Source organism: Cavia porcellus, unplaced genomic scaffold, assembly GCF_034190915.1.
Source record: "Cavia porcellus strain 051 isolate PalLab524CR breed Dunkin Hartley unplaced genomic scaffold, mCavPor4.1 scaffold_6, whole genome shotgun sequence".
NCBI classification, from domain to species: Eukaryota; Metazoa; Chordata; class Mammalia; order Rodentia; family Caviidae; genus Cavia; species Cavia porcellus.
In genome coordinates this window covers 70778262-70803232 of record NW_026947489.1, presented here as the reverse complement: position 1 = coordinate 70803232, position 24971 = coordinate 70778262, and the positions used below count along the sequence as shown (strand labels likewise).

The window sequence follows — 24971 nt, the reverse complement described above, 5'->3', positions numbered from 1 at the left end:
TTGTTTTGTTAGTACACTACTTAAAGGAGATGTTGGGATTTTATTTCTTTATGGAAGTTATTTTTTCTGGAGCAGTTAAAATATGTAGGCTGTATACTTAGATCTCCCATTGTTAAAGAGACCTTTGTGATAATAAGCTGACTTAAATAGTTTTAATGGCTAGGGATTTAGCTCAGTGACGTAAGCGCCTGCCTGGCAAGCATAAGGTTGTGAGTTTGATCCCCAGCACCACAAAAAAATAAAAAAAAAACCTTTTAAAACCTTAGCATTTTAAACTGAGACAGGAGAATAGCTGCAAGTTTGAGGCCAGCCTTGGTTACATTGTGAATTCAAGGCCAACCTGAACTGCATAGTGAAACCATGTCTCAAAAAAACAAAGTGTTTTTATTTCTCTCAGGGTGTCTGGAAAAAAAAAAAGTGTTTTTATTACTTTAAGGCACTTCAGTAAAACCAATTTAAAGGTAGACTATTTGGATTTTGAATTTCTTGCCTCATTATTTCTTTGTTAGTCTCACCCAGGGTTAGAGAGGAGGCCTTAAAGGAAGCATAAATCTGAGGTTTATTTTGAAGCTTCTTTTTGTTTTTCGGTACCAGGGATCCAACTCAGGGCCTTGCACTTGTCAGGTAGGCGCTGAGCTAAAGCTAAACCCTCAGCTCCTAAAACAACTGCTGCTGCTGCTTCTTTTTTTTTTTTTTTTTTTTTTTGAGGCAGGCTCTTACTCTGTAGTTCAGGCTGGCCTTGAACTCACTTTGTAGCCCAAATTGGTTTTGAACTCACCAAGATCCTCATGCCTCCATCTCTCTAGTGCTGGTATTATAGATGTGCACCACCACATCGGGCCTGAAGCACTTCTTAATTGAATCACATCTGTACAACTATAAATAATTTCATTGCCTCAATATACAAGGAAATATTGATGAAGTATGTTTATTTTTCAGAAGTTCATTATAATCTTTCTTTAATTTGAAACTTTTTTGATTTAATTTCTTTTTTTTTTGTTTGTTTGTTTTGTTTTTTGTCTTTTTCGTTTTTATCGGTACCGGGGATCGAACTCACGACTGCCTGCTTGCAAGGCAGGTGCTTATGCCGCTGAGCTAAACCTCCAGCCCCTCTTTTTTTTTTTTTTTTTTTTTTTTTTTAATTTAAGAGACAGAGGCTCCGGTCAGGCATGGTGGCACATGCCTGTAATTTCAGTACTCAGGAGGCTGAGGCAGGATACCTGAGGCCAGTTTGGGCTACATAGTGAGTTCTGAACTACATAGTAAGACTGTATCTCAAAAAGACAAAAAAAAAAAAAAAAAATCTCAATGTGTTGTCCAGTCTGGCCTTGAACTCATGTATATAAGTGATCTTCCTGAGAAATTTTGAAATTTTGAGGCAGTATCTCCTCTAAATCACTAAATTGGTGAGGCTGAGTTTGAAATTGTGATCCTTATGCTTAGCCTCCTAGTCTGCTGGGATTACAGGCATGTGCCACCACTCCTGGTTTGTGTTCTGTTTTTCTCTTGTTAGAGTATTTCAGCATTTAATGAACGCTGAATGTGATTCACAATGATTTAGAGCCCCAGAGGGCAGGTATCCTGCCTCAGCCTTCTGAGTACTGGGATTACAGGCATGTGCCTCTAAAAGGGAGGCCTCATACAGTGCAAAAAGGTCCTTTTGTGAAGGCTACACACTTTATTTTTAAAATTTTGTTTTAGTTTATTAATATATGTGTAGTATATAATGTTTACATTCTGTGTGAGAATTTACATAACACATTTGAATTATTTTTTCATTCCCTTTTCCTTTTTTTCACCCTCTCTTGTCTCTTCCCCCAATTTCTTGATCCACTCTTTTCTCTGATTTTTAAAAAAGGCTTTTTATCTCATACAGTTACTTAACAAACTACATGGAATTTTTATGTTGTAGTGAGTGCTAAATTGCCTCAAATTCTTTTCCAGGTGAGGCAGAATATGAGTAAGTAAATAAAGTCAGACTCTTAAAGCTAATTACTCCCCCCCAAAAGTAGTAACCGACATAAATAATTTACACTGAATTATTTTCACTTCTTAATACTATTGTCTATGTTGTCTTCAGTGTAAACAAAGCGGTTGGTCTTTACAGTGCCTCCTCTCCTGCCCAGATGCTTCCTTTTCTTCCTGTCTCAGGGAAACAGATCTGTAGGCAAGAGGATCATTGTGAGTTCAAGGTCAGTTTGAAATACATAGACCCTGTCTCTAAAAACAAAAACAAACAAACAAAAATATAACTTCCTGCTATCTCTAGAGACTTTTGGGAGAAGTCTTTCTTTAGTCCCCTCCTGTTGTTTTTGTTTAAAGATTGAACATAGCAGTTTGTCCTTGCCTCTTTTTTGACAGTTTTGTCATATTTAGTGTATTTCCATATTATGCCCACATAGTATCTGAGATTAAAACTTGTACTTAGGTAAATCATTATGAAATGAGATAATAGTAAGGGATTGCACACATAAAGGTAGATTATACAAATGCATAAATTAATATTCTTTGTGTGCTCTTTAGTGAGTTTCCTATTTGGTTCAGGCAGCAGGCAAATGTGTCTATGTGGAACTAACCTTTTTGGCTAGAATATCTATTATAATGTATCTCTTTTGAGCCATGATTTATTTTGATAAATACAGATAAAACTCGCATGCTTTTTATGTTCTAGCACCAGTTCTCTGATAATCAGCTGTGTGTGTTACAATTCACTTCAGTTCTCATACTACTTAGAGTTGATCAGGCCTTACAAGATAAAGGGGAAGGCCCCCAACAAAATTGCTCTTACTGCAGACACTGGGTATTGGTGAGACTCCCAGTCTGCCTGTACTTCTGGTTAGCCAGCTACAAATCTGGGGCTTCCCACAACCTCCTCAAGTTCAGTTCAGCTCACAGAACTCTGGAAAATGTTACACATATGATCATACAAAAATGAACAGCCAAATGGAAAGTTACATAGGGAAAAGATGTGAAGGATCCTCAATTTGTCAGTGCAGTTAGGCTCTACCACCTTCCTTGTACGTTAATATGGTCACCAACCAGGAAATTCTCCTGAGTTTTGATGCCCCGAGGTCTCATATGGGTATCTAATTGCATAGGTATGATTCATTAAATCATTGGTCATATGGATGAACTCTGTCTTCCATTCCTGCTCTCCTCCTTGGAGGTCTTGATTTTGTGGGAGGGGGAACCATCTGTCATCCTCATGCTATCTTGTCGCTTTCCCCAAGTAAATTTTCTCAATAGGATGAACCCAAGCGTGGTTGAAAGGGGCTCATTATTCACAGCAGAGACACTCCTATCATTCAGAAATTCCAGGGGATTTTGAAGTTCCAGTGCCAAGAACTGAGGACAAGACAAAGACCAGATGTGTTTTTTTAATAATTAATTTTATTGATATGCTTTTGATATACATAATGATAACATTCACCATAGCGAATTTGTACCTGTATGTATCTTAGTTCAGATGTTCTTTATGGTCTCCTTTAACATTTGAAATTTTAGCATTTTTGCTAAAAATAAATTGAATAGAGTAATTTTAGAGTCCCCACCATTGCCTTAGTTATCTACTATTTACAACTTTCCAGTTGATCCGAAAAGCTTTGGTCTTGCACTCAGGAGGCTGAGGCAAGAGGATTGCTATGAGTTTGAGGCCAGCCTGTGCAATTTAGTGAGACTGTGTCTCAGATTTTTAAAAAATTGGGCTAGGGTTGTAGTTCAGTGGTAGAACCTAGCAAGTCCCCAGAACTGGAAAAAAGTAAAGTGGAGCAACTTCTACTCCGAGTAATGACAATTACGGATTATAACCCTTGCAGTGTATTATTGTCTAGAGGTCAAAAATCATTATCCAGCAACCACTTAAGCACTATTTTTGTTTCAGGCAAGAATCACCAACCGGTGCTGAAAATAGTAGGCAAAAGTTTGATGAGTAGAATATTTATATTTAATAGTTTCAAAGTATCTCCTCAGCAGATACTTAGCAATTACAAAAGGAAAAATAGTTACTTTTCTGTGGCAAAGCTGGTTGATACTATCTTACCCTTGAGTCAGATTGGCTTCATCTGCATTTTGCTGTATGCACAGAGGATACAGTCACTTCTGCCTAGAATGTTACAATGTTAAAAAAAAAATGTTGAATTTATGAAAGACAAAAAAGATTAAGAATCTCTTTCAGATTAAAGGACACTAGAGACATAACAACTAAGTGCTATATTTGATCCTGGACCAGAAAAAAATAAAAATGATTTTTCTTTTCTATGAAGGATAATATGCACATGTAAGATGTAAATCAAGTCTAAATCAGACAGTAATAGTCTTGTTTTAGAGTTAATTTCTGTATTTCTTTATTTTCATCTTTTTGAGACAGTTTCACTGGGCAGTTTAGGTTGGCCTTGAACTCACTATATAGCCTAAGTGGCCTTGAACTCATAGTGATCCTCCTGCCTTAGCTTCTTGAGTGCTGGATTACAGGCATATGCTACCATGTCCAGCTCAGTTCTTTTATTTTATTTTTTATTGCTGGTAGTGGACCATGAACCTAGGGGCTTCCCATTAAACTGCATCTCCAGCTCTTTTATTGAGACAAGGTGTCTGTAAGTTGCCCAGGCTGACCTTGGACTTGCAGTCCCTCCTTAGTGTCCTGTGTAGCTGGGATTACAGGCATGTGCTACCACACCCACTTAATTTACTACTTTTGACAGTGTACCTTGGTTATGTAAGAGGATGAATTTTCTTTTAGGAAACAAACTAAGATACACTTTTTCTCAGTCATGAGTCTATATCATATAGACTACAAAATAATACAAATGCGGCAAAATGTTAACTTGTGGGGAATTTGGGCAAAGAGACATGAATTCTTTGTACTAATTTTGCAGTTTGTAAGTGTGAGATTTCCTCAAAATAAGTTTTAAAAAGTCAAAGTGAGCCAGAGCTGTTGAATTAGTCACCAGTTAATCAGTGAATATTTTCATTATAATCCAGGAAGTATTTGTACATGTGATGCACGCTGATTTTAGGGGTCATTCTTCCCTTTCTGTATTACTAACTTGTATTACCTTTCTATTTAAAGCTCTTTCTCTAGAAAGAGCATTATGTTGGCTCAGGGGATAGGTTATGCTTTTAGGTCTGTCCCTAATCCTTTAGTGAGCTCTTAAGACAGCCACTGACTCTGAGTCCCAGGTTACTCATTTGATAATTTTTCAGAGGGCAGAATAAGCTGACATTGTTGATTAGGTCTAATAGTGCTGTAATGATGGCAGAAATCTTTAGGACTCAGTGAAATACACTTTTGTTTTCAGCCACTTGAAAAACTCCCAGGCCTTCTCATACAATTCCTTGAAAACTTGCTTGGAAGTCATTAGAAGATACTTGTTACCTGCTCTGTCCCTGCACCGCAGCACTCAGCTGTTCAGTGATACCTTCTGTGTTGTTTGGACCAGTACTCTCCTTGCTGTGTTCTGGCCATTCAGTACTTCCCAGGGACTTCACTGGTGTTTCAGTTCACCTTTTCTTACAGTCAGTTGGGAAGGAACTGTGATTGCTCTTAACTTTACAAACTTGCATTCTTTCATATTTACTCTTACTTTTAAGAAAACTGTAATTTGCTTCTGTAGCAGAGACTAACAAGCAAGTGGACTGTTTTTCCTCCAGGAGTACAAAAGAATGTAGTTGATAAGCACTCAAGTAATAATAGTAATTACATCAGAAAGATCATGGGAGTAGTCACACTTTAGAAAAATGACTTGTGTATTAAAAATGACTAGAGTAGAAAGTGTAGCAAGAAACTTTCCTTGTTTTTTGACTTGTAACTGATCTTTAAAGGGAGTACTCTAAAGAAGAAAGAATACGGAGATACAGGGGTATAGACAGTGTGATATTCCATTGAGGATATGAATTGGTTTATTATTTTTTTGGAGATGATTTAGTAGCACCTGTTAAAAATAAATTAAGATTATGAGTGATAATTTGAGTTCCACTTTCAGGAATTTGTCCTATAGAAATAGTAACAAGAGCATTGTTTGTAAAAGCAAAAATTGAGGAGTAATTCTGAGGTTCATTGTTAAGAGAGAAAATTATAGCTGGGCATGGAGGCTCATACCTGTAATCCCAGCACTGTGGAGGCTGAGGCAGGCGAAGTGTTGCAAATGAAATGAGTTTATTATTACTATTTTTAAAATGTTATGTACTCTTTTAAATATTACACTAAATTTGGATGCCTTTGGTTTTAGCTAACAAGAGACAGACTTTGCTTATGGTTGCTAGGTTTGAGCTTTTGTAAAACCTAAACATGTTACTAAAGTAATGGTTTTTCTTTTCACAGCTAGAGTTGGGAAGACATCACTGATTATGTCTCTGGTCAGTGAAGAATTTCCAGAAGAGGTGAAGATTGTTATTTCTTTTCCATATTTATATTTTTAAAAATGTATCAAAACTGAATTAAAAATGAAATCAACTCTACCTTTTCACCCCATGTGTTTCCTTTTCAACAGTTACAACTTTTTAGAAATCCCATACTAATTTACAGAGAATATCTTAAGAACCAGATCTGAGTTCACCTAAGTCCTTCGTATTTAGCTCTTTGATGGTGTCTGGGAAATTGCTCACCTCTGTGTCTTATTAGTCTCATCTGTGAAATGGGAGCTGAAAAGAATGTAAGGATCATCTAAAGTGTGTGAGCCTTCAAATAAATAAGGTTTACTCGTAAACCCAAAGTATCAGGGATGACAAATGTTCCATTCATTGGCACCAGGAAGAAAGACTGGATCCCCCTTTGCCTTCTGCTTGATGCTGCTTAGCCTTGGAGGTGTTTTTGTCAAAACCAATAGAATTCTGGCACACATATTTGAAAACCTTTCATAGCGTGTACTTTCCTTCTTTTACAGATGAAGAAGCAAATGTATCTCAGAATTGTCATGGGTCTCAGATAAGATGGGCTTAATGATAGTGATGTACCATCAAAAATCAGGTTGTTTTATTCTGATTAGCAGTGCATTTATTTATGATTTGAAAGTTCTAGGCCAGGCATAGTGGTATGTGTCTATAATCTCAGCATTGGGAGACTCGTGAATTTGAGGCCAGCCTGAACTCTATAGTGAAGCCCTGGCTCAGAAAACCTTAAAAAAAAAGAGAGAGAGAGAAAGTAAGATCTGTTGTGAGTCTGAGTCTTATTGTTATGGGGAATAGGATCAGCACAATGGATGAAAATGATACATGTTTTTTCTTAACATAGTATTACAAGTGTCATAGTGTCATGGTTTGTCCTTTTTTTTTAAAAAATGAGGTCTCACTTTGTAGTTAAGGCTAATTATGTAGCTCAAAGGAGTGGCCTTGAACTTGTGGCAGTCCTCCTGCCTCAGCCTTCTGAGTGCTGGAATTGCAAGTGTGCACCCCCATGTCCTGCTTTGTAGACGACTACCTGAAAGCCTCTCCTTTAATACAGAGCAATGACCTCCACTTTGGCCCTACCTGGCCCTGTCCCCCTGTCTTGATAGGTGCAGAGCTGGCTAAGCTGTTTCCTTTTCCTTTAAAGTGGCTCTAAGCAGTATAAATAGAAGTAGTTGAAGTACTGATGTGTAATCTTTGAATCCAGAGGGCAACCAACAATGGGCAGCCCAGTTTCCCCGCCTCTTTGCCTCCCTAAACAGTTAAGCTTGATGGGATGCAAAGCCAATATTCCAGATTGGTCAACTGGGTTGAGCCTCAAGATAGGAGGCTGTGACTTCCCAGAACAGAGAAGGTGTGCATGTCGGAGCTGAAGCACCAGCTTCCTGAACATGAAATGCTACCTCGTTTGTGTTATGCAGATTGGTCTTTCTGCATATTCTCCTTTCTGCGCATTGCAGAGGGGCTTTCAGGCCTCCTACAAAGCCCAGCTCTCAGTACTCACGTAATTCCTGCCATTCTGTCAGTCACCCTCAAGTCACTCCCTTCTTCGTGAATTAATAAAATCCAGATTATGTCTGGGGTTGAGGCCTTTGCTCCGTGAACTCTCATCTGGATCAGGCTGCCCTTAACTATGAACATGTCTTAGTGTCTTTGTTCTCACGCTGGGCTGCACTGGAGGCTGTAGATTGGAATGAACTCACCAGAATTTCAGTAACATTTCCATGAGGTTACAAATATAAACTTCTGGACTGCAATGAGAATGGGAAAAGGGACTTCTTTACTGCTTGATGTATTTTTACTCTTGTTTAGATAAGAATATCTGTATAATTTCATCATTCATAGAGAAGTTTGATGTCAGGTGGTAGTGTTTTGCTTTGTTTTTGAGCTTTTGATTTTGTTTTGGTGCAGTATCTGCTACATGGAGGTGTTTTCAGTGTTCACAGCCACTCATCATTTCTGTAGCCTTTTCTCCCCTTAAATAAGACAGTTAAAAAGTGATTATTTAAGTTGAGACATGAAATACAGTTTCATAAATGATCAGAATCATTAACATTAATTTATAACCACTTGGGCTATATTCCTAAGTTTCCTATATTTTAACTTAAAGATCTTTTTAGTATAGCTCCTTTAGTGTGGATAATTTTTTTGTTTTGTTTTAGGTTTTTAGAGCTAATCTCACTGTGTAGCCCAGGCCTGGCTCAAATGCATAGGCTCCTTCTGCCTCAGCCTCCTGAGTACTGGGATTTATAGGCACACGTGGCAAAGGGCTTTTATTTTTTTTTTTTTTTTGGTATCAGGGATTGAACTCATGACCTCACACTTGCCAGGCAGGCGTTTATGCCACTGAGCTAAATCCCCAGCCCCTGGCAAAGGGCTTTTAATTAACAAAAAAATCATGTAGTCTTCCTGAAAAATAGTTATTAAACATGAGGCTTATGTAGCCAAATGGTTGTCTTGTGGAAGACATTAATTCTGATAATTTATTGGTTTACTTGAAAGATCTTTTGTTTTGTTTGTGGGCTTTGAGGTCCTGGGATCTAGTCCAGGGGCTGCACGTGGTAGACAAGGGCTCTACAACAAGTCTACACTCCCAATCCCAGAAGATTGTCTTAGCCCCTATTTCTAGAGTATCTGTAGCTTTTAAGAAGACAGAATAAAAACAATATCTTTCAAAAATCCAGTGTTTGAAGCACCAGATAAAAATAAGAATTGTTTTAGTCTGTGATAGACCTGAAATATCTTTGGTATGTCCTTTTTTTACACTGGTCAAAAGACACATGTTTTTTAAAGAAAGAAAACTATTTTTGCTTTTATTTATTAATTGTTTTAAAAGTTTTTATTGTGTGACTTTAATATACATTTGTGTTTGTGGTAAAGCACAAAAATAAGTATATTTAAAAGTATATCAAGTATGATAAAAACAAAATTATACAAATAATAGAAAGTACACCAGGTACTGTAAGGAAAGTTATGGGTGAACGGCCTGATGCAGATAAATTTACATGACCTGTTAACAAGTTTGACTGATGGTAACCAAACACTTTTCTTTCCTTGTGTGTGTTTATAAACCAAGGTTCCCCCTCGGGCAGAGGAAATCACCATTCCAGCTGACGTCACCCCTGAGAGAGTCCCAACACACATTGTGGATTATTCAGGTAATGGGTAAGCTCTGTAGGTGAGGCTCTTAAGGTTAATTTAGTAGTTATGGAAACATTTTCTGTTTTTTGTTGGTTTGTTTTTTGAGACAGGTTCTTGCTGTGTATTCCAGATTGGCCTTGAACTCACTATGTAGCACAGGTTGGTCTTGAACTCATGGCATTCCTGTCTCAGTTTCCCAAGTGGAATTACAGGCGTGTGCTGCCAGTGCCCGGGTTTGGAAAACAGATTCTTACTAATCTTTTCAAAATGTTCAGAGAGACAGATTGCCGCTACTCTGTCACAGGATGCCATCCTTTTCTATCTTGTTTTGTTTATATCTCTATCCACTCCCACCCCACATCCCGCCCAAGACCTCCATCTGACAGTTCCCTGTCCCTAAAATACGGAAACTGGGTTCCATAGTAATAAAAAGTGAGGAAAGAAAGGTAAATGGTAAGTAGTCTGTAACTCATCACTCTTCTGGAATTGGTGTGTTTGTGGAGAGAAAGTCTGGGCAGTTCTATTATCAGGCACTGAGGCACTCTCTTGTAAAGTTAGAAAGAGTTCTGAATTTAAGAATTTGGCTGGGTGTGGTGGCACACACCTGTGGTCCCTGCACTCAGAATACTGAGGCAAGAAGATTGCTGCAGGTTTGAAACCAGCCTGAGCTACATAGTGAGTTCAAGGCTGCTGAATCCAGTGTGACCTTGTCTCAAAACACTGAAGGGAAAAACATGCTTAGTTTATTCTTCATCAACTTTTGTCATGAAATAATGAGAACAGTTGTTAGGTTATGTTACATAGGAAGTACACATGTATTGCTTTAGTAATTAAAAAAAACTTGCTATGTATTACTAGTTAATTGTTAAATTATTTTGCTTTCTAGAAAAAATGAGTATTTTGAAAAATGGATATGAATATAATGATAGTACTTTTTTGGACAAACTAGTATTCCATATTCTAAAATTCCTTAATGGGTCATTGACTACTTCAAATATGATTATTCTAAATTGAAATGTGCTGTTAGTGTAAAATACAACTGAGTCTTTAAGTATTTTATGAAAGAGACGATGTAAAATACCTCATTGTTTGTGTTGAGTAGAATACCTCAGTGTTTGAAATTTTAATTTTTTTGTGTGTTTTGGGGTAAATAAAATTTTTACCATTTTAAGAATAAGTACTAGAAAATTAACAGTTACATATGTGGCTTGCATTGTATGTTTGTTGGACAGTACTGTCCTAAAAGCCAAGGAAAAGTTCTGCCTCAATAAGTCATCTTTTTTTTTTTCATCTTTTTGAGACAAGGTCTCGCTGTGCAGTTCAGGCTGGCTTTGAGCTCACTTTGTAGCCTAGGCTGGTCTTGAACTCGCAACGATCGTCCCGCCTCAGCTCCCCAATGCTGGGATTACAGGTGTGAGCCACCACACCTGGCCTTCAATAAGTCTTCTAACTAGCTTTACTTACAGAATTACTCTTTTTTAGTACATGTAGCCACTAGATTTACTTCAGTTTGGACTTAAAGCCTTCATCTGTTAGTTACTCAGTATATGGAAAGATACTGAAGATGTGACCAGTTCCTATGTGAGAAGTAGCAAGCCTGCCGCTGAGGTGATCAAAAGATCGCAGTGTCTCGTGTGGCCTTTTGGCTCCTGTGTGGATGGACTCTTTGTCTGAACTTCTGACCCTGAAGCGCACTCGGTCTTTTATCTTAGGTTGCTGGTCTTTTTTTTTTTTTTTTTGCCTGACCTTCCTCAACTCTGGACCAGATGCTGACCTAGATTTATTGCACAGTGGCTCTTCTCTCCTGTGTCTGAGCTATCCTCTTGCAGTCTTGTCTTCCATTGCTAGCCAGTTTCCTTATCATAGTTCAGCTCATTCTCCACCAGCTTGCCTGTGTCTTGTTTCTACCTAGCCTGATGCTGACCTCCAAGCCACTTTCAGGGATGCGAGGTGGGTGCAGCATAGATTTTTAGCTTGACTATTAGTCTTAGGAACATATTTGAAATGTGAACTACTGAATTTTTGTCATTTGTAGAAGCAGAACAGAGTGATGAACAACTTCATCAAGAAATATCACAGGTGAGTCAAAGAAAGGTTGTACAGAGGTTTGTTTTGAGGGAAAAATAGTGATGATTTTTCTACCTACTTTTTTCATTTTCTGATCAAGACTTCTAATTCTTGTTATATTTTTGCTGTTGTAACTTCTTTGGAATATTTTTCTGGTTCAAGGCAAGCTTTTCTTCCCTCCAAATTTATTTTTTGCTTGGCCTGAATATATCAGTTAGATAGTACTATTTATACTTTTATTTTAAATGGCATTAATTTGTTAATTTTTCTTTTAGGCTAATGTCATCTGCATAGTTTATGCTGTCAACAACAAACATTCTATTGATAAGGTATGAATGCATAACTTTTTCTCACTATATCTAGTTAAGTTTTTTTTTTTGTCTTTTTCGTTTTCATCGGTACCAGGGATCGAACTCACGACTGCCTGCTTGCAAGGCAGGCGCTTATGCCGCTGAGCTAAATCCCCAGCCCCTCTAGTTAAGTTTTAGTGGGATACTTTCAAGATTGATTCTCAGTTTAGAATTTTAAGGATCTAAGACAATATTTTTCAAAATCTGCATCATGGCTTAGTTCTTGTGAATTTCATTTTAGGTAACAAGTCGATGGATTCCTCTCATTAATGAAAGAACAGACAAAGACAGCAGGTATTTCTATCTTAATTTTGCATTAAAAAATTTCAAATTTGTAGGCAAGGTACGAGAAATAGTCATTAACACCCACAAACCCTTCTTTTAGCTCCACCAGTTGTTAACATTGGGCCACATTTGCTTTGTCTATAGGTTTGTCTCTGTTTACCCACCTCCATGCACACCCACATACCTCTTGGGAAGGATCATTTGAAACTGCAAATATATTTGAGAGCAAAGCAAGAGAGATCTGTGATACTGTAATGATTCATAATTACAGACATTAAATATTTTGATCATTTTGCATTTGTGTTTTTCAAATTGCAGCTTGAAAGTCTCAGTTTTACAGTGTACTTTCCACCTGTATTGTGTGTCATGTCTCCCTTTTTCTTTTTCGTGGTACTGGGGATCAAAACCAGCACTTAGCACACTTGCACATGCTAGGCTAGAGCTCTACCACTGAGCTATGCACCTAGACCACCTGTCTCTTGAGCTCTCCAGTAATGAGGAATGGAATTACAGTGTGATAGGGAAAGAGCAAGAGGCAATGCATTCTCTACTTTTCTAAGCAGAATAGTAGTTGTGGGCATAAATGCCAGGTATGGGTGGCATAATCGTAGTACCAAAAAAAAAAAAAGACTCAAATGCTTTATAAATAATGTATGTCCAGTCAAATAAGTAACATTGTGAAGAAAATGTTTTGTTTCTTTTTTTCTTTTTTTGTTGTTAGACAGTGTCACTACATAGCCCAGGCGGACCTCAAACTCTTAGCAATCTTCCTGGTGTCTCAGCTTCTCAAATGCTGGGATTATATGCATGTGCCACCAACCCAGCAAATGGGTAGAAACCTTCCAACTTTTATGGCCTCTAGTTTATGTTTGTTTGTTTTACTGTTTTATTGACCTAGGGTCTCACTATGTAGTTCAGACTGACCTTGAACTCACTCTGTAACCCAGGTTGGTTTAAACTTTAGGAACCCTGCTTCAGTCTCCTGAATGCTGGAATTACAGGTGTGCACCACCTGGCCTGGCTTTTTATTTATTTTTTTGGTACTGGGAATTGAACTCAGGACCTTAGGCTTCCTTACAAGTACTGTACCACTGAGCTATATCCCTGACCCAGTTGTGAAAATATAAATTAATTGAAATTAATTTTATTTTGAAAGTAGTAAAATACAACAGAATAAACAGAATAAAGCCAACTAAGATCGTACAGTGAAATTGGTACAGAACTTCACAGCAGGTTACTCCAGTAACTGTATAGTTAATAACTATAGTACAGTAACTAATAGGTATCACAGTATATTTCATTATTTGTTCTTTCAATCATGTATATCAAAAATAAAATGAAATACAGAACATTATAGAACTTATCAAAACAGAATATTGAATAGAGCAGTACCATTAATCAGAATAAAGCAAAACAGTAATAAAAATATTTGCCTTCAAAAGAGATGGTAGAAGGAAATCCCCCTTATTTGCTATGGTCAACCTCCCAGGAGATGCTCAGATTTTTGGTTCCCATTTGCTAAGGCGGGGGGTGGGGGGGTGGGGGAGGGTGGGGGGGGACCAGGAGAAGGCGGGTAGGGGAAGTGGGATATTTGACTCTAGGCCGTGCACCAGTAGGTTCATTGCTTAGCAGGGAGGCAGGCTGGTTGTTTGGTTTCCCAACTTCGTAAGTTCCAACATGGTTGGATCTCAGAAGACACTGGTGGTTCTCCCTCTTGAAGGGCCATAGTCTGCCACACTGCAGCCACTTACCAGAGAGGGGAGGTGCTTGCTTGGCTTCCCAGCGTCCTAAGTTCCAACATGGTGCAGGTCTCAGGAGACACTGGTGGTTCTTCCTCTGGAAGGGCCGCAGTCTGCCACACCGCAGCCATTTACCAGGGAAGGGAGCTGCTTGCTTGGTTTTCCAGCATCCTAAGTTCCAACATGGCATGGATCTCAGGAGATACTGGTGGTTCTCCCCCTGGAAGGGCCGCAGAATTAATTGAAATTAAATAAAAATAAAATTGCATTTTCTCCAGCACACTTAACCCCATTTCAAGACCCTAATAGTTCATGTGGTCCCAGGGTATAGCAGTGGGCAGTGCAGATGGAGAGTGTTCCCAGCCCTGTAGAATGTCCTGTTGGACAGTACTGCCTGTGGTCCAGGATCCACTTGTTCATGACACTTGCCTTTCTTGTTCAAACCATTTCCTTGTATTCCTGAGAGACTCTTCAGAAAAAAGCACTTTTGTCTGAATCTGTCAGGCACCAACTGTGTCATGGCTTTTTTTTTCTTTTGTTTATGGCTTCCTAAAATGTGGCTAGTTTAAGTGGTCATTTTGGTGCCATTTCAAAGTGGCTTTTGATGCTAGGGGGTCTGATTTAGCATTCACAGGTGTGGCTGTGGTCCATAGTCATACGTGTACCCGTCCCTAGGCTATGACCTTTCTCTTTTTGAATTATATGAGCATGCTTATTCTTCCGATTGAGGACTTCCTAAGGTGTACTTTTTATTGTACAGGCGTTATATTTTCTAAAGACTTGAGGTTTTGTTTGCTTGTATGTTTGTTTGTTTTTCCAAATAACTTGTTATTGGGGCCTCACACTTACAGTTTGCATCAGTTACACCCGTATTGTTCCTTAGTACCTCTGTATCTTGGGCCATTGTCACAGTGGTTTGTTGTTGTTGTTGTTGTTTTGGTCTTTTTGAGACACGGTCTTGCTATGCAGTTCAGGCTGGCCTTGGGCTCACTTTGTAGCCCAGGCTGGTCTGGAATTTGCCACAACTCACCTGCCTCAGCCTCCCAAGTGCTGGGATTACTGGTGTTAGCCACCATACCCAGCCATGGTTTGTTGTTTTAAGAGCGGGTTTCACTGTATAGACCCAAGCTGTCCTTGAGCTTGTGGTCTTCTGCCTTAGCTTGCTTAGTGTTGGAGTTATAGGGACATGCCACCACATCTTGCTGACACAGTGGCTCTTTTTTGTCTTTTACTTTTCTTTCTTTCTTTTTTTTTTGACACAGTGGTTCTTAATCAGGAATGTGTGTTACTGTTACCTGAGACACTCAAAAGTATGCTTTCGGCCCACCCTAGAATTTTAGAATCAGTAATTTTTAAATATGGTTTCGAAACATGTATTTTTTTTTTTTTTTAAAGCTCCATCAGCTCCATGAGTGATACACACCTTTGTTAAAAACCACTGTGGTTCTGGTAATTTTCTGGCTTGATGGGGAGACTACATTTGGCCTATACGGTGGGTCAGTCCTTTGAAGCACAGTGGTCACTCTACCTGGGCAGAATCAGTGCTACAAGTGTTTTTGTTGCAGCCCAGCATCCAGTTAAGTTGCTTTGCTGTCCCTCCACGCTGACCCTTAGGATTCATAAGAACGCTTGAGACCATTTCATTTTTCATAGGCCTCTCAGGTTTCCGTTATTTAAAACAAAATTCTTCATTACCTCCCTGCCCCCACTGCCACCAAGAAACAGCAGAACCCCTTGGTCTTCTCTGTCTTTGGAGATCTGTGCACTTTGTCTAGCCAACATGTGCGCTTTTTTCAGTTCTTGCCTTTCCTTCAACTATGTGTTTAATCTTTCAGATGTTCCAGTCAGTTTAGTCCTCAAGTAGATCTCTCATCTGAGTATTTCTTATTCATCTTCACTGTTGCAGCTCTAATTGAAGCCATCACATTAGAAAAATCTTTTACTTTTTTCCTTTGTTTTTTTTTTTTGAGACAGAGTTTTACTATGTAGGCCTCAAACTCATGGCAATCTTCCTGCCTCAGCCTCCTGAGTGCTGGATTTTTTACACTCCTAGTAAAAAATCTTTTTAAACAAGGCATGGTTTTACATGCCAAAATCCCAGCAGTTGGGAGACTGAGGCAAGAGGATTGCCATGAATTCGAGACCAGCCTGGGCTACAAAGGGAACTCAAGGCCAGCTGGAACTGTTGAAACCTATCTCAAAAAAACAAAACAAAACAAAAAAGCGTAACAACAGAGAATAGTGTATCAACTTCAACATGGCTGGTCTTGTTTCAGCTATCACCCCTCCCATTGAGGTCACACCATGTAATATGTGTAGTTTTAATATGTATCTGTAAAAGATAACAAATTGTGGCATTTAAGAAATACAGATCAAAAAAAATAAACGCATGGATGACACATGTTGTCATTGAAGCTCTTAGGAGGCTAAGGCAGGAGGTTCACTGTGAGTTCAAGTGCAGCCTGGACTATCTGGCAAGACCTTGTCAAACAAACAAAACAAGTGAATCAGATGGGACCTCTGCTTATGAGCATTTACATTAAAATCCATAGTATTTACAGTAGCTTTTAATGCTTGTGTCTGGCCTTTGATCCTTTCTCCAGCCCCCTTTTACACTTCTTTCCCCCTGCTGAGTTCTTTTCACCCTGAGTTTCCCCATGCTGCTGCCCCACTTGCTGGTCTTTGTACCTGGGCCCTACGCCTGCCCTGTTGCTTTTTCCCAGTCAGCTCTTCCCTGTTCTTCACGTGGCTGATTCTGTCTTGCCCTTTACTCCTTAGCTCAAATGCCACCTCATCAGAGAACTTTTCTATCACTCTTTCTAATTAATTTCCTCTCCTAATTCTATCCCATATACCCTTTTCAGTTCTTTCATAACACTTACTGAACTGGAAATTGTTTATTGGTTTATTAATCACTTTTGTTTTTCTCTGTTACAATGAGGAGAGATAGTCTTTGCCTTGTACCCTTAATACTTAGACTCTGAGCATGTTGCTTGCAGGAGTTCACTAAATGAATGCTGAATGAGCAAGTGAGCTTCTGTCTAGGGCCTTGATCTGACTATAGTAGAGATACAGTGAAATTAATTAAAGGATTTCAGTTAGAATGTAAATCAAACTATGGATCTGATGTTTTTCCTTATTCCAATGTGTCCTATTTATTTCAGGCTGCCTTTGATACTGGTTGGGAACAAATCTGATCTGGTGGAATATAGTAGTATGGAGACCATCCTTCCAATTATGAATCAGTATACAGAAATAGAAACCTGTGTGGAGGTATGACTCATTTGATTTGGAAATTTATTATTCATGAATTCTCACTAAGTAGAGGTTCTGAATAGGAGGGTGATGATATAGATTGCAATAAATTTTCTGTTCTTTTTAAAGCGGTATGCATCAGAGAAAACACTCAACTTCGTGTTGTCTTCTAAGCTCTTTGTAAGCGGTCATGTTAATGATGTCCACAAATGATGATTGCATTTTTCAGATATGTCAAGAAATGTTGTTACTGTATGTTAGTAGTCAAAAATTTTTAAAATTGGCCAGGGATTTAGCTCAGTGGCATGAGCACCTGCCTGGCAAGTGTGAGGTTATGAATTTGATCCCCTGTACCAATTAAAAAAAAATTTGTTAAATTGACTTGGAGTATATAAACTTTTAAAATTTTTTTTTTCAGTGTTCAGCAAAAAACCTGAAGAACATATCAGAGCTCTTTTACTATGCACAGAAAGCTGTACTTCATCCTACAGGGCCCCTGTACTGCCCAGAAGACAAGGAGGTACTCTTGCTGTTTCTAGGGACTGGAATGAGGAGAGGAAACTCTAGGAGGTGGTGGCTGTTAGTAGCTCTTGTGTATGTTTCGCGCAGATTAATCCCCCTCAAATTGAAATTTATTGCTTAAGAAACTGTTGCATTTTCTAACTACTTTTCTTCCATGAAATTCCACATGAAATACACAGAATGCTTTCCAGGTTAAATATTATTTCTGAAAGTAGCCGTAAAGCAAACAGAAGAATTGGCCTCAACCAAAAATCCAAATATTTAGCTAATGATTTACTTTATTGCAGAATCTACAAACTTAAAAACACTCAATCAAAAAACTTGAAGAGTTGTTTTGTTTCATTTTTTAGTGCTGAGGCTTAAACTCAGGATCTCGGATGTGCTAGGCATATACTTTATCACTGAGCTATACCCCTAGCCCTTGTGTAGTTTATGGGCATGTATACAACATGTAATAAATTTAATGTTTAAAATTTAAGAATATTTCGCCCTAGACTTAAAAAAAAGTGACTATATTTTTTGGATAGACTCATATACTCGTGAAATGCACCCCTTCAGAGTATGCAGTTTGGTGTTTCGGGTTTGTTGTTTATTTTTTTAGTAAATTCACAAAGTTATATAATCATCCTCTAATTCCAGAACATTTCATCTCCCCTGAAAGAAACTCTCCAGTTAGTCCCCAAATCCTCTCTACCTTAGCCCCTTGCCAAGCACTGATCTACTTTCTATCTTTAAGGTTTTGTTTCTTCCAGACATTTTATAATAATTGAATTATGCAGTGTGTGGCCTTTTGTTTGTGGCTTCTTTCGCTTAGCATAATGTTTTCAAGGTTCATCTGTGGTGTGGCAGTTTCATTTCTTTTTAGGGTCAGAAGATATCTTATTGTATGGATGCACCAAACCTTTTCTATCCCCTTATCTGTTTGTAAACATTGGAGTAGTTTCCCTTCCAGCAAATGTGAATGTTCACATACAAGTTTTCATTGAAACATTTATTTTCAATTCTTTTGAGTTATATTTAGGAGTGGAATTTTTTTTTTTTTTTTTGGTCTTTTTTGAGACCGGGTCTCGCTATGCAGTTCAGGCCGCCCTTGAGCTCATTTTGTAGCCCAGGCTGGTCTCGAACTTGCAATGATCCTCCCACCTCAGCCTCCCTGGTGCTGGGATTACAGGCGTGAGCCACCACACCCAGCTTAGGAGTAGAATTATTGAATCACATGGTAATTATACGCTTAACTTATCAAGGAATTATTAAATTGTTTTCAACAATGGCCCAGCCATTTTACCTTTTGGGGGGGCATACCAGGGATCAAACTCCCAATCTTGCGCTAGCCAGTCAGGCACTGAGCTAAATCCCCAGTCCTGCCATTTTACATTTTTACTAGTAATATATGAAGATTCCAGCCAGGCTTGGTGGCACACACCTGTAATGCCAGCACTCGGGAGGCTGAGGCAAGAGGATGCTGCGAGTTCGAGGTCAGCCTGGACTACACAGTGAGTTCAAGGCCAGGCTGAACTGTGCAGTGAGACCCTGTCTCAAAAAGAAAAAAAGAAGACTTATTGAGGCAGAAGATACTTTGTCAGCCTCCTGTGTATCTGATATTATAGGTGGTTGGTACCAGGCACAGTTAATTTACTTTCAGATGAGATTGGGCATGTGTAGGTAGTATGGCCATAGATAGTAATTTACTTGTAACTGAATATTTCCCAGATTTGCCTCATGAGAGTCACTAAGTATACTTGTTACAAACTCATTCCATTCTGGTTCTGCCAGGTGTTTTATTTCATCATCAAAAAAATTTGGGTAATACTTTTTGTACTGTAGGGATTTACCTCTAAAAGTTTAGCTTCGCAGTACATTAAATTCTTGTTAGTGTGCTCTCAGTTCTTTAATTGCTGCTTTGTTTCAGGCCTATTATTAGTTCTGCTAATCTGCTAATCCCCTGGCCTCTCCCCTAGTCCCACAAGAGTAAAGCACCTACCACCATCTGTTACTCATTTCTTAGATGCACTTGACTGAGTAGAATTTTTACTTTTAGGTTATATCTTGTTTTATGCGTGTACAAGTGTCATTTTTTTTTTAAAAATCAGGAATTGGAACTCATAACCTTGAGCTTGCCAGCAGGCGCCATACCACTCACCTATACCCCTAGCACTATGTCTGCCATCCTTATACCAGAATCTTTTATTTAGATAACAATAATAAGCTGTTAACACAGATTTGAGGTAGTCATCAAAAAAATCATATTCAAAGTGAAAGCCCAAGCTATACTTTCAGCTGTGATGAAGTCTGTGACCTGTGTTGCTCCTAGCTTACCCAGTAGTGGAAAAGGTATGACTGTTAGGTAATAGTAGTACTTACTAGGTCAGACTTTAGCTAACTCATGTACAAAGTTTTATTACTGTACAAATTGTTTGCAGTTTTATTGAGGTAGAACACTTAATACATTTTAATAGTCATTTCTGGTTTATATTTTAAAGTGGTTAATACTTTACAAATCACACTGAGCCAACACCTTAGAGCACTCTAGCTTCTGATGCATCTCAAGCTTTGATGACAAATGCATCACTGTATTTTCCTTCTCGTTATTATTATTACTGTGATTTGGTACTGGAAATCGAACTCAGGACCTTGTATTTGCCAGTCAGGCACTTGTGATGCTGAGAGACATCTCCAACCTCCTTAAATTATTATTATTTTCTTTAATTTTTATTTAAGGAGAAAAAGAAAAAAAAAAAAAAACAAAAAGGGTACAAGTTACACAAAATTTCAGAAAAAATAAACAGTAGGAAATCACTAGTTGATAGATTACATATTGTCATCTTAGAAATAATTGTTCATGTTACAAAATTAAAGCATATAAAGTAGACATTCAAACAATGAGACTGCAAACAGTTCTGTTCAGTGATCCAACAAAACTCAGTATGGTTATCTATCTTACACACTTAAATATACATGCAGTTATATCCTATAGAGCACTTTCTTTTCCTCTCTTGTACAATGACAATTACATATTTTGGGTTTTATTACTCCCATAGTTCTTACTACTTTTTTTGAAGATAGTAAAACCAAATGAGACATAACAAAGCAGAGTCAGTCAAATCAAAAGGATGGGCATAATATATAATGTAAAAACAAAATACAAGGTGATCAACAATGGTTACCATAATGCCTCTTACTATCTTAAAAAGAATTATCTATATTCTCAGTTATAATAAAATTGAACAAAACAGTAAAGAACAAAACCAATAAAACCAAAACATTGGAGATATTACAAAACTTCAAAAGAAGATAATAGTCAACCAGAATGGGCATCATAATGAATCTTATTGTCTTCACAGTTGCCTATACTCTTGCACTTGGTACTATCAAGCAAAACACAATAGAGGAAAATCAGTCAAAACAGGATGGTGAGAGCAATACAGGATTTCAAATCAAGTTAATCGAAAATCAAAGTGGGTTACTATAATATATCCTGCTATTTTTTATTTTTCCCTTAATTAAAAAGATAAAAATAAAAAAGTAAATAATATAAAAGGAGATTGAGATAAAAGAGGGCATAACAACAAAACAGCGCAGGTCAAAACATAACCATTTAAGCAAAATAGTGTTTCACTACAAGATATTCCAACATAAAAGTAGTTACCATAGTGTCTCTTTCCTTGAAATTTCTGAGTATAACTTCGTGTACTGTAGCATCAGACATATCAAGACAATGTAAAACCATTCAAGAGAATGACAGCATTACAGGGTATTTAGAACCAACTATCAGAAAATGAACAATGGTCTTTCCTTGTATATAAATTTTTTGCTTATATTATTACATATAATAAAATCCAAGAAGATACAACGTGTTAAGATCGATGGAGACAGAAGAGCAAAAGCTTGATGGGACTAAAACAAGATGATATTAAATTAGTACTAGCTATTATGATGTCTTGTTTTTTCCAAAATAGCTGTTCCTGCCATCCAACCTTCTCTGTCCCATTTCTCTTGAGCTCTCTTTCTGTCATTAGTTGTCACTTTGTCTTCGTTTCATTTTCTGCTTCATTCATTGTGGCCTCTTTGCCACTGTTTCTGGAATCTTAGTATTTTTCTTTTTTAGAATGTCCTACAGTATTCTCTGTAGAGTTGAATTGGTGGTTGCAAATTCCCCTAGTTCTTCTTTATCCTGGAAGCACCTTGTTTCTCCCATCAATTTCTAGGGACAGTTGTGTAGGATATATCAATCTTGGCTGGAGGCTATTACCTTTCAAAGCTTGAATTATTTCCCCCCACGCTCTTCGTGCTTTGATGGTTTGTGCCGAGAAGTCTGCTGTAATTCTGATGGGTGTTCTCTTGTAGGTGATCTGTCTCTTGTCTCTGATGGCTTTTAATATTTTGTTTTTATATTGGATTTCTGGAATTTTGATTATTATATGCCTGGGTGTAGCTCTGTTTGGGTTATAGGTGGCTGGGATCCTATATGCCTCATACATCTGAGTATCTTTACCTTTTGCTAAATTAGGGAAATTCTCCTGGATTATTTCTGTGAATAGCCTTTGTAGTTCATTTGTTTGTGTCCCTACTTCTTCTTTTACATTCTTAATTCTTAAGTTATAGATCCTCTTATCATCTTCTAGCCTTTGTATTATTGCTGTTTGTTTCCTTGTTATTTTTAAGAATTTTTTCATTTCACGCTTCCACTTCACAAATCTCCAGTTCAGCTAATCTATCCTTAGTTTCTTTCCAGCTGTTATGGCAGCTTTCAATAGAGTTTTTAGTTTCCTGGTAATCTCTTTGAACCTGCTTTACGTATTCTATGTTTTCTCTATTTTCTCCATCAAACAATTCTCCCCTTTTTTTCTGTTCTTCCATTCCACCATCTGTTTTTTTCTTGGGCGGTGCTTAGCATTTCTTTAACTATTCTACTTATATCTTGCCTTACTTCATTAAATACTTCACTTTTGAACTCGCCTATGAGGCTCCGGAGATATTGTTTTATGTCTATTGGTACCGTGTCTGATATTGCATGTTTTCTGTCCTCATTCTCCTTTGCATTTACCTTTCTTGGATCCGTGTTCTCAGGATTGGGGACTGAGGACCCTTTCTTGTTGCTCCCTCTTCCCATACTTTTTGTTCCTTCCATACATGTGTATATAGGAGGCCCAGTTTCTTTCTTTGTCGTTACAGTTTGTTTGAATCCACTGGCTAGGTGTTCCCGCCCACTGCAGTGTAGTAGAGACACAGACCTGGGCAGCCTCTGCTGGGCCTGCCCCTCCAGGTCAACCTACTGGAGTCTTCACTGCTGGGGTGTGCCACCAGACGCTGGGACCTGGTTTGGGCTAGCCTACTGGGTCTTGAATTATTTCCCCCCACGCTCTTCGTGCTTTGATGGTTTGTGCCGAGAAGTCTGCTGTAATTCTGATGGGTGTCACCCATCAGTAATATGGTTGGTGTCACCCAGCCCGAGCTCTCTCCACCAATCCCGCTTGAGAGGGGAATATGCAATTAAAGTCACTGCAGTGTCCTGTTCTGGTTCTGCCCGGTCCCAGAATGTCCTCTGTTGGAGCCTGCTACTCTAAGGAAGGGTCCCCATTCCTCTCACCACAGGTCAATGCAGGGCTCCCCGTCAGTCCCGCTCTCAACTCCGTTTCCCGATTCCAGCTCTCAGAACTTTTGCGGGTCTCTCTCCCTGCTGTGCCGATTCAAGACACAGCAGCAGCAGCGGCAGGAGGAAATTCAAAACTCGGTTTCCAGAGGTGTGGGTTCCAGCTTTCGTGCTGAGATTTTATCTGTTCTGGTTATAGCATCAGGATTACATTTCCAGTTGGTTTCTCTCAGCTTAGTTCGTTCCTTGGTCGGCAGGGTATATCTCCCCTTGCTTAGGACTCCTCACACCACACAATTCCTGGATTCTCTGCTGGCTGTGTCAGAGAGCCTCCGTAGCTGCTGTTATCTATCCGCCATGTTCTCCCATCAGTCTTAAATTATTTTTTATAGCCTTTTATTATGTGAGGAAAAATCACTTTCACAAAATAACAAAGTTATTTTTAGTTTAGTTGTGTATATCATTCTAGCAATTATACTTTTGGGAAATTTAGATTATTATATAACAGTTTAAAAAGACAATAAAATTTAGTAATGTTATCTTTATTAATCCTGAGTGTCTAATGTGATAATCACATGTATTGAAGCAATGTATTACCATTTACTTATTTAAAAAATAAGTGACCCGTGGTTGTTGATGTTGCATAGACTACTTAATAGTCTTCTGTTTTTCTATTTTACAAAAAAAGACAAAATTTCATAATGAAATAAGAATAATAGTAGTTAATACATTGTGTATTGTTATATTTAAAGTAAACTACAAAGTATCTACAAGGTAGACTGCAAGCAACATACTGGCCAAAGGGGCTAAAAAAATTCTTGTGAAAAAAGGAACAGCTAATAATTTAAAACTTTTTTCAATGAACTAAGATAAACTGGTAGTATAAAAGATATTAATTTGCATATACATGAAAATATTTTTAAAACAATGGAGTACATAATTTGGGGAAGTATTTGAACTTCTCCCTACTTCTTACTTTTTATTTTTTGGTATTGAGAATCGAACTCACAACCTTGTATTTGCTGAGCAGGCACTTGTGCTGCTGAGCTAAATCCTTAGCCCCTCCCTACTTCCTGTTTATCTCCTGCTTTTTTTGGTCTTTTTTCTTTTTTATCGGTACTGAGGATTGAACTCACGACTGCCTGCTTGCAAGGCAGGTGCTTATGCCACTGAGCTAAATCCCCAGCCCTTCTCCTGCTTTTTTATTTATTTCTTGTGTAAGAGAAACCATGTGATACTTAAACTTGTGTGTCTGGCTTATTTCATTTAGCATGTTCTCAGTTGCATCCATTTGCCTATGAAGGCTTCAGGTGTATCTTTCTTTGTATCAGTGTATACATGCCGCATTTTGGTATACATACATTTGGGTATACATGCTGCATTTTCCTTATCCGTTGGTCTGCTGCTGGACATGTGTGATGTCTGTAAGGTCTATAAAACTATTATAAATTGTGCTCCTGTAAGCATGGATGTGCATGTTACCCTATAATACAACGACTTTTAACTCTTGGAAAGATACCTAGAAGGGAGATAACTGGGTGGACACTTGGTGCTTTTTCACAGGTAACCCTAGCCAGTGCTCTAAATAGTTGACTTACCTTTCTATTATCTATCATCTCTTTATATCTTACAATTTTTTTT

At 38.2% G+C, this 24971-nt stretch overlaps 1 protein-coding gene across 12 annotated transcripts in view; it reads left to right on the top strand.

Annotated features, from left to right (window-relative positions):
• Rhot1 (ras homolog family member T1) overlaps window positions 1-24971 on the top strand; it is a 69512-nt gene that overhangs the window by 6000 nt on the left and 38541 nt on the right. For 10 of the 12 annotated variants that reach the window (XR_010048181.1, XR_010048182.1, XM_013152214.3 and 7 more), the window contains exons 2-8: window positions 6320-6378; window positions 9458-9539; window positions 11558-11601; window positions 11865-11918; window positions 12181-12233; window positions 17128-17236; window positions 17637-17738. Coding sequence is in view for 10 of the 12 variants with exons in the window: in XM_013152214.3 (XP_013007668.1) it covers window positions 6320-6378; window positions 9458-9539; window positions 11558-11601; window positions 11865-11918; window positions 12181-12233; window positions 17128-17236; window positions 17637-17738 (503 nt within the window). In the remaining 2 variants the exon portion in view is untranslated. Of the gene's footprint in view, window positions 1-6319; window positions 6379-9457; window positions 9540-9632; window positions 9682-11450; window positions 11473-11557; window positions 11602-11864; window positions 11919-12180; window positions 12234-17127; window positions 17237-17636; window positions 17739-24971 lie in introns of those variants that run through there. The other 2 variants (XM_063250964.1, XM_023565004.2) reach the window with 2 other exon arrangements.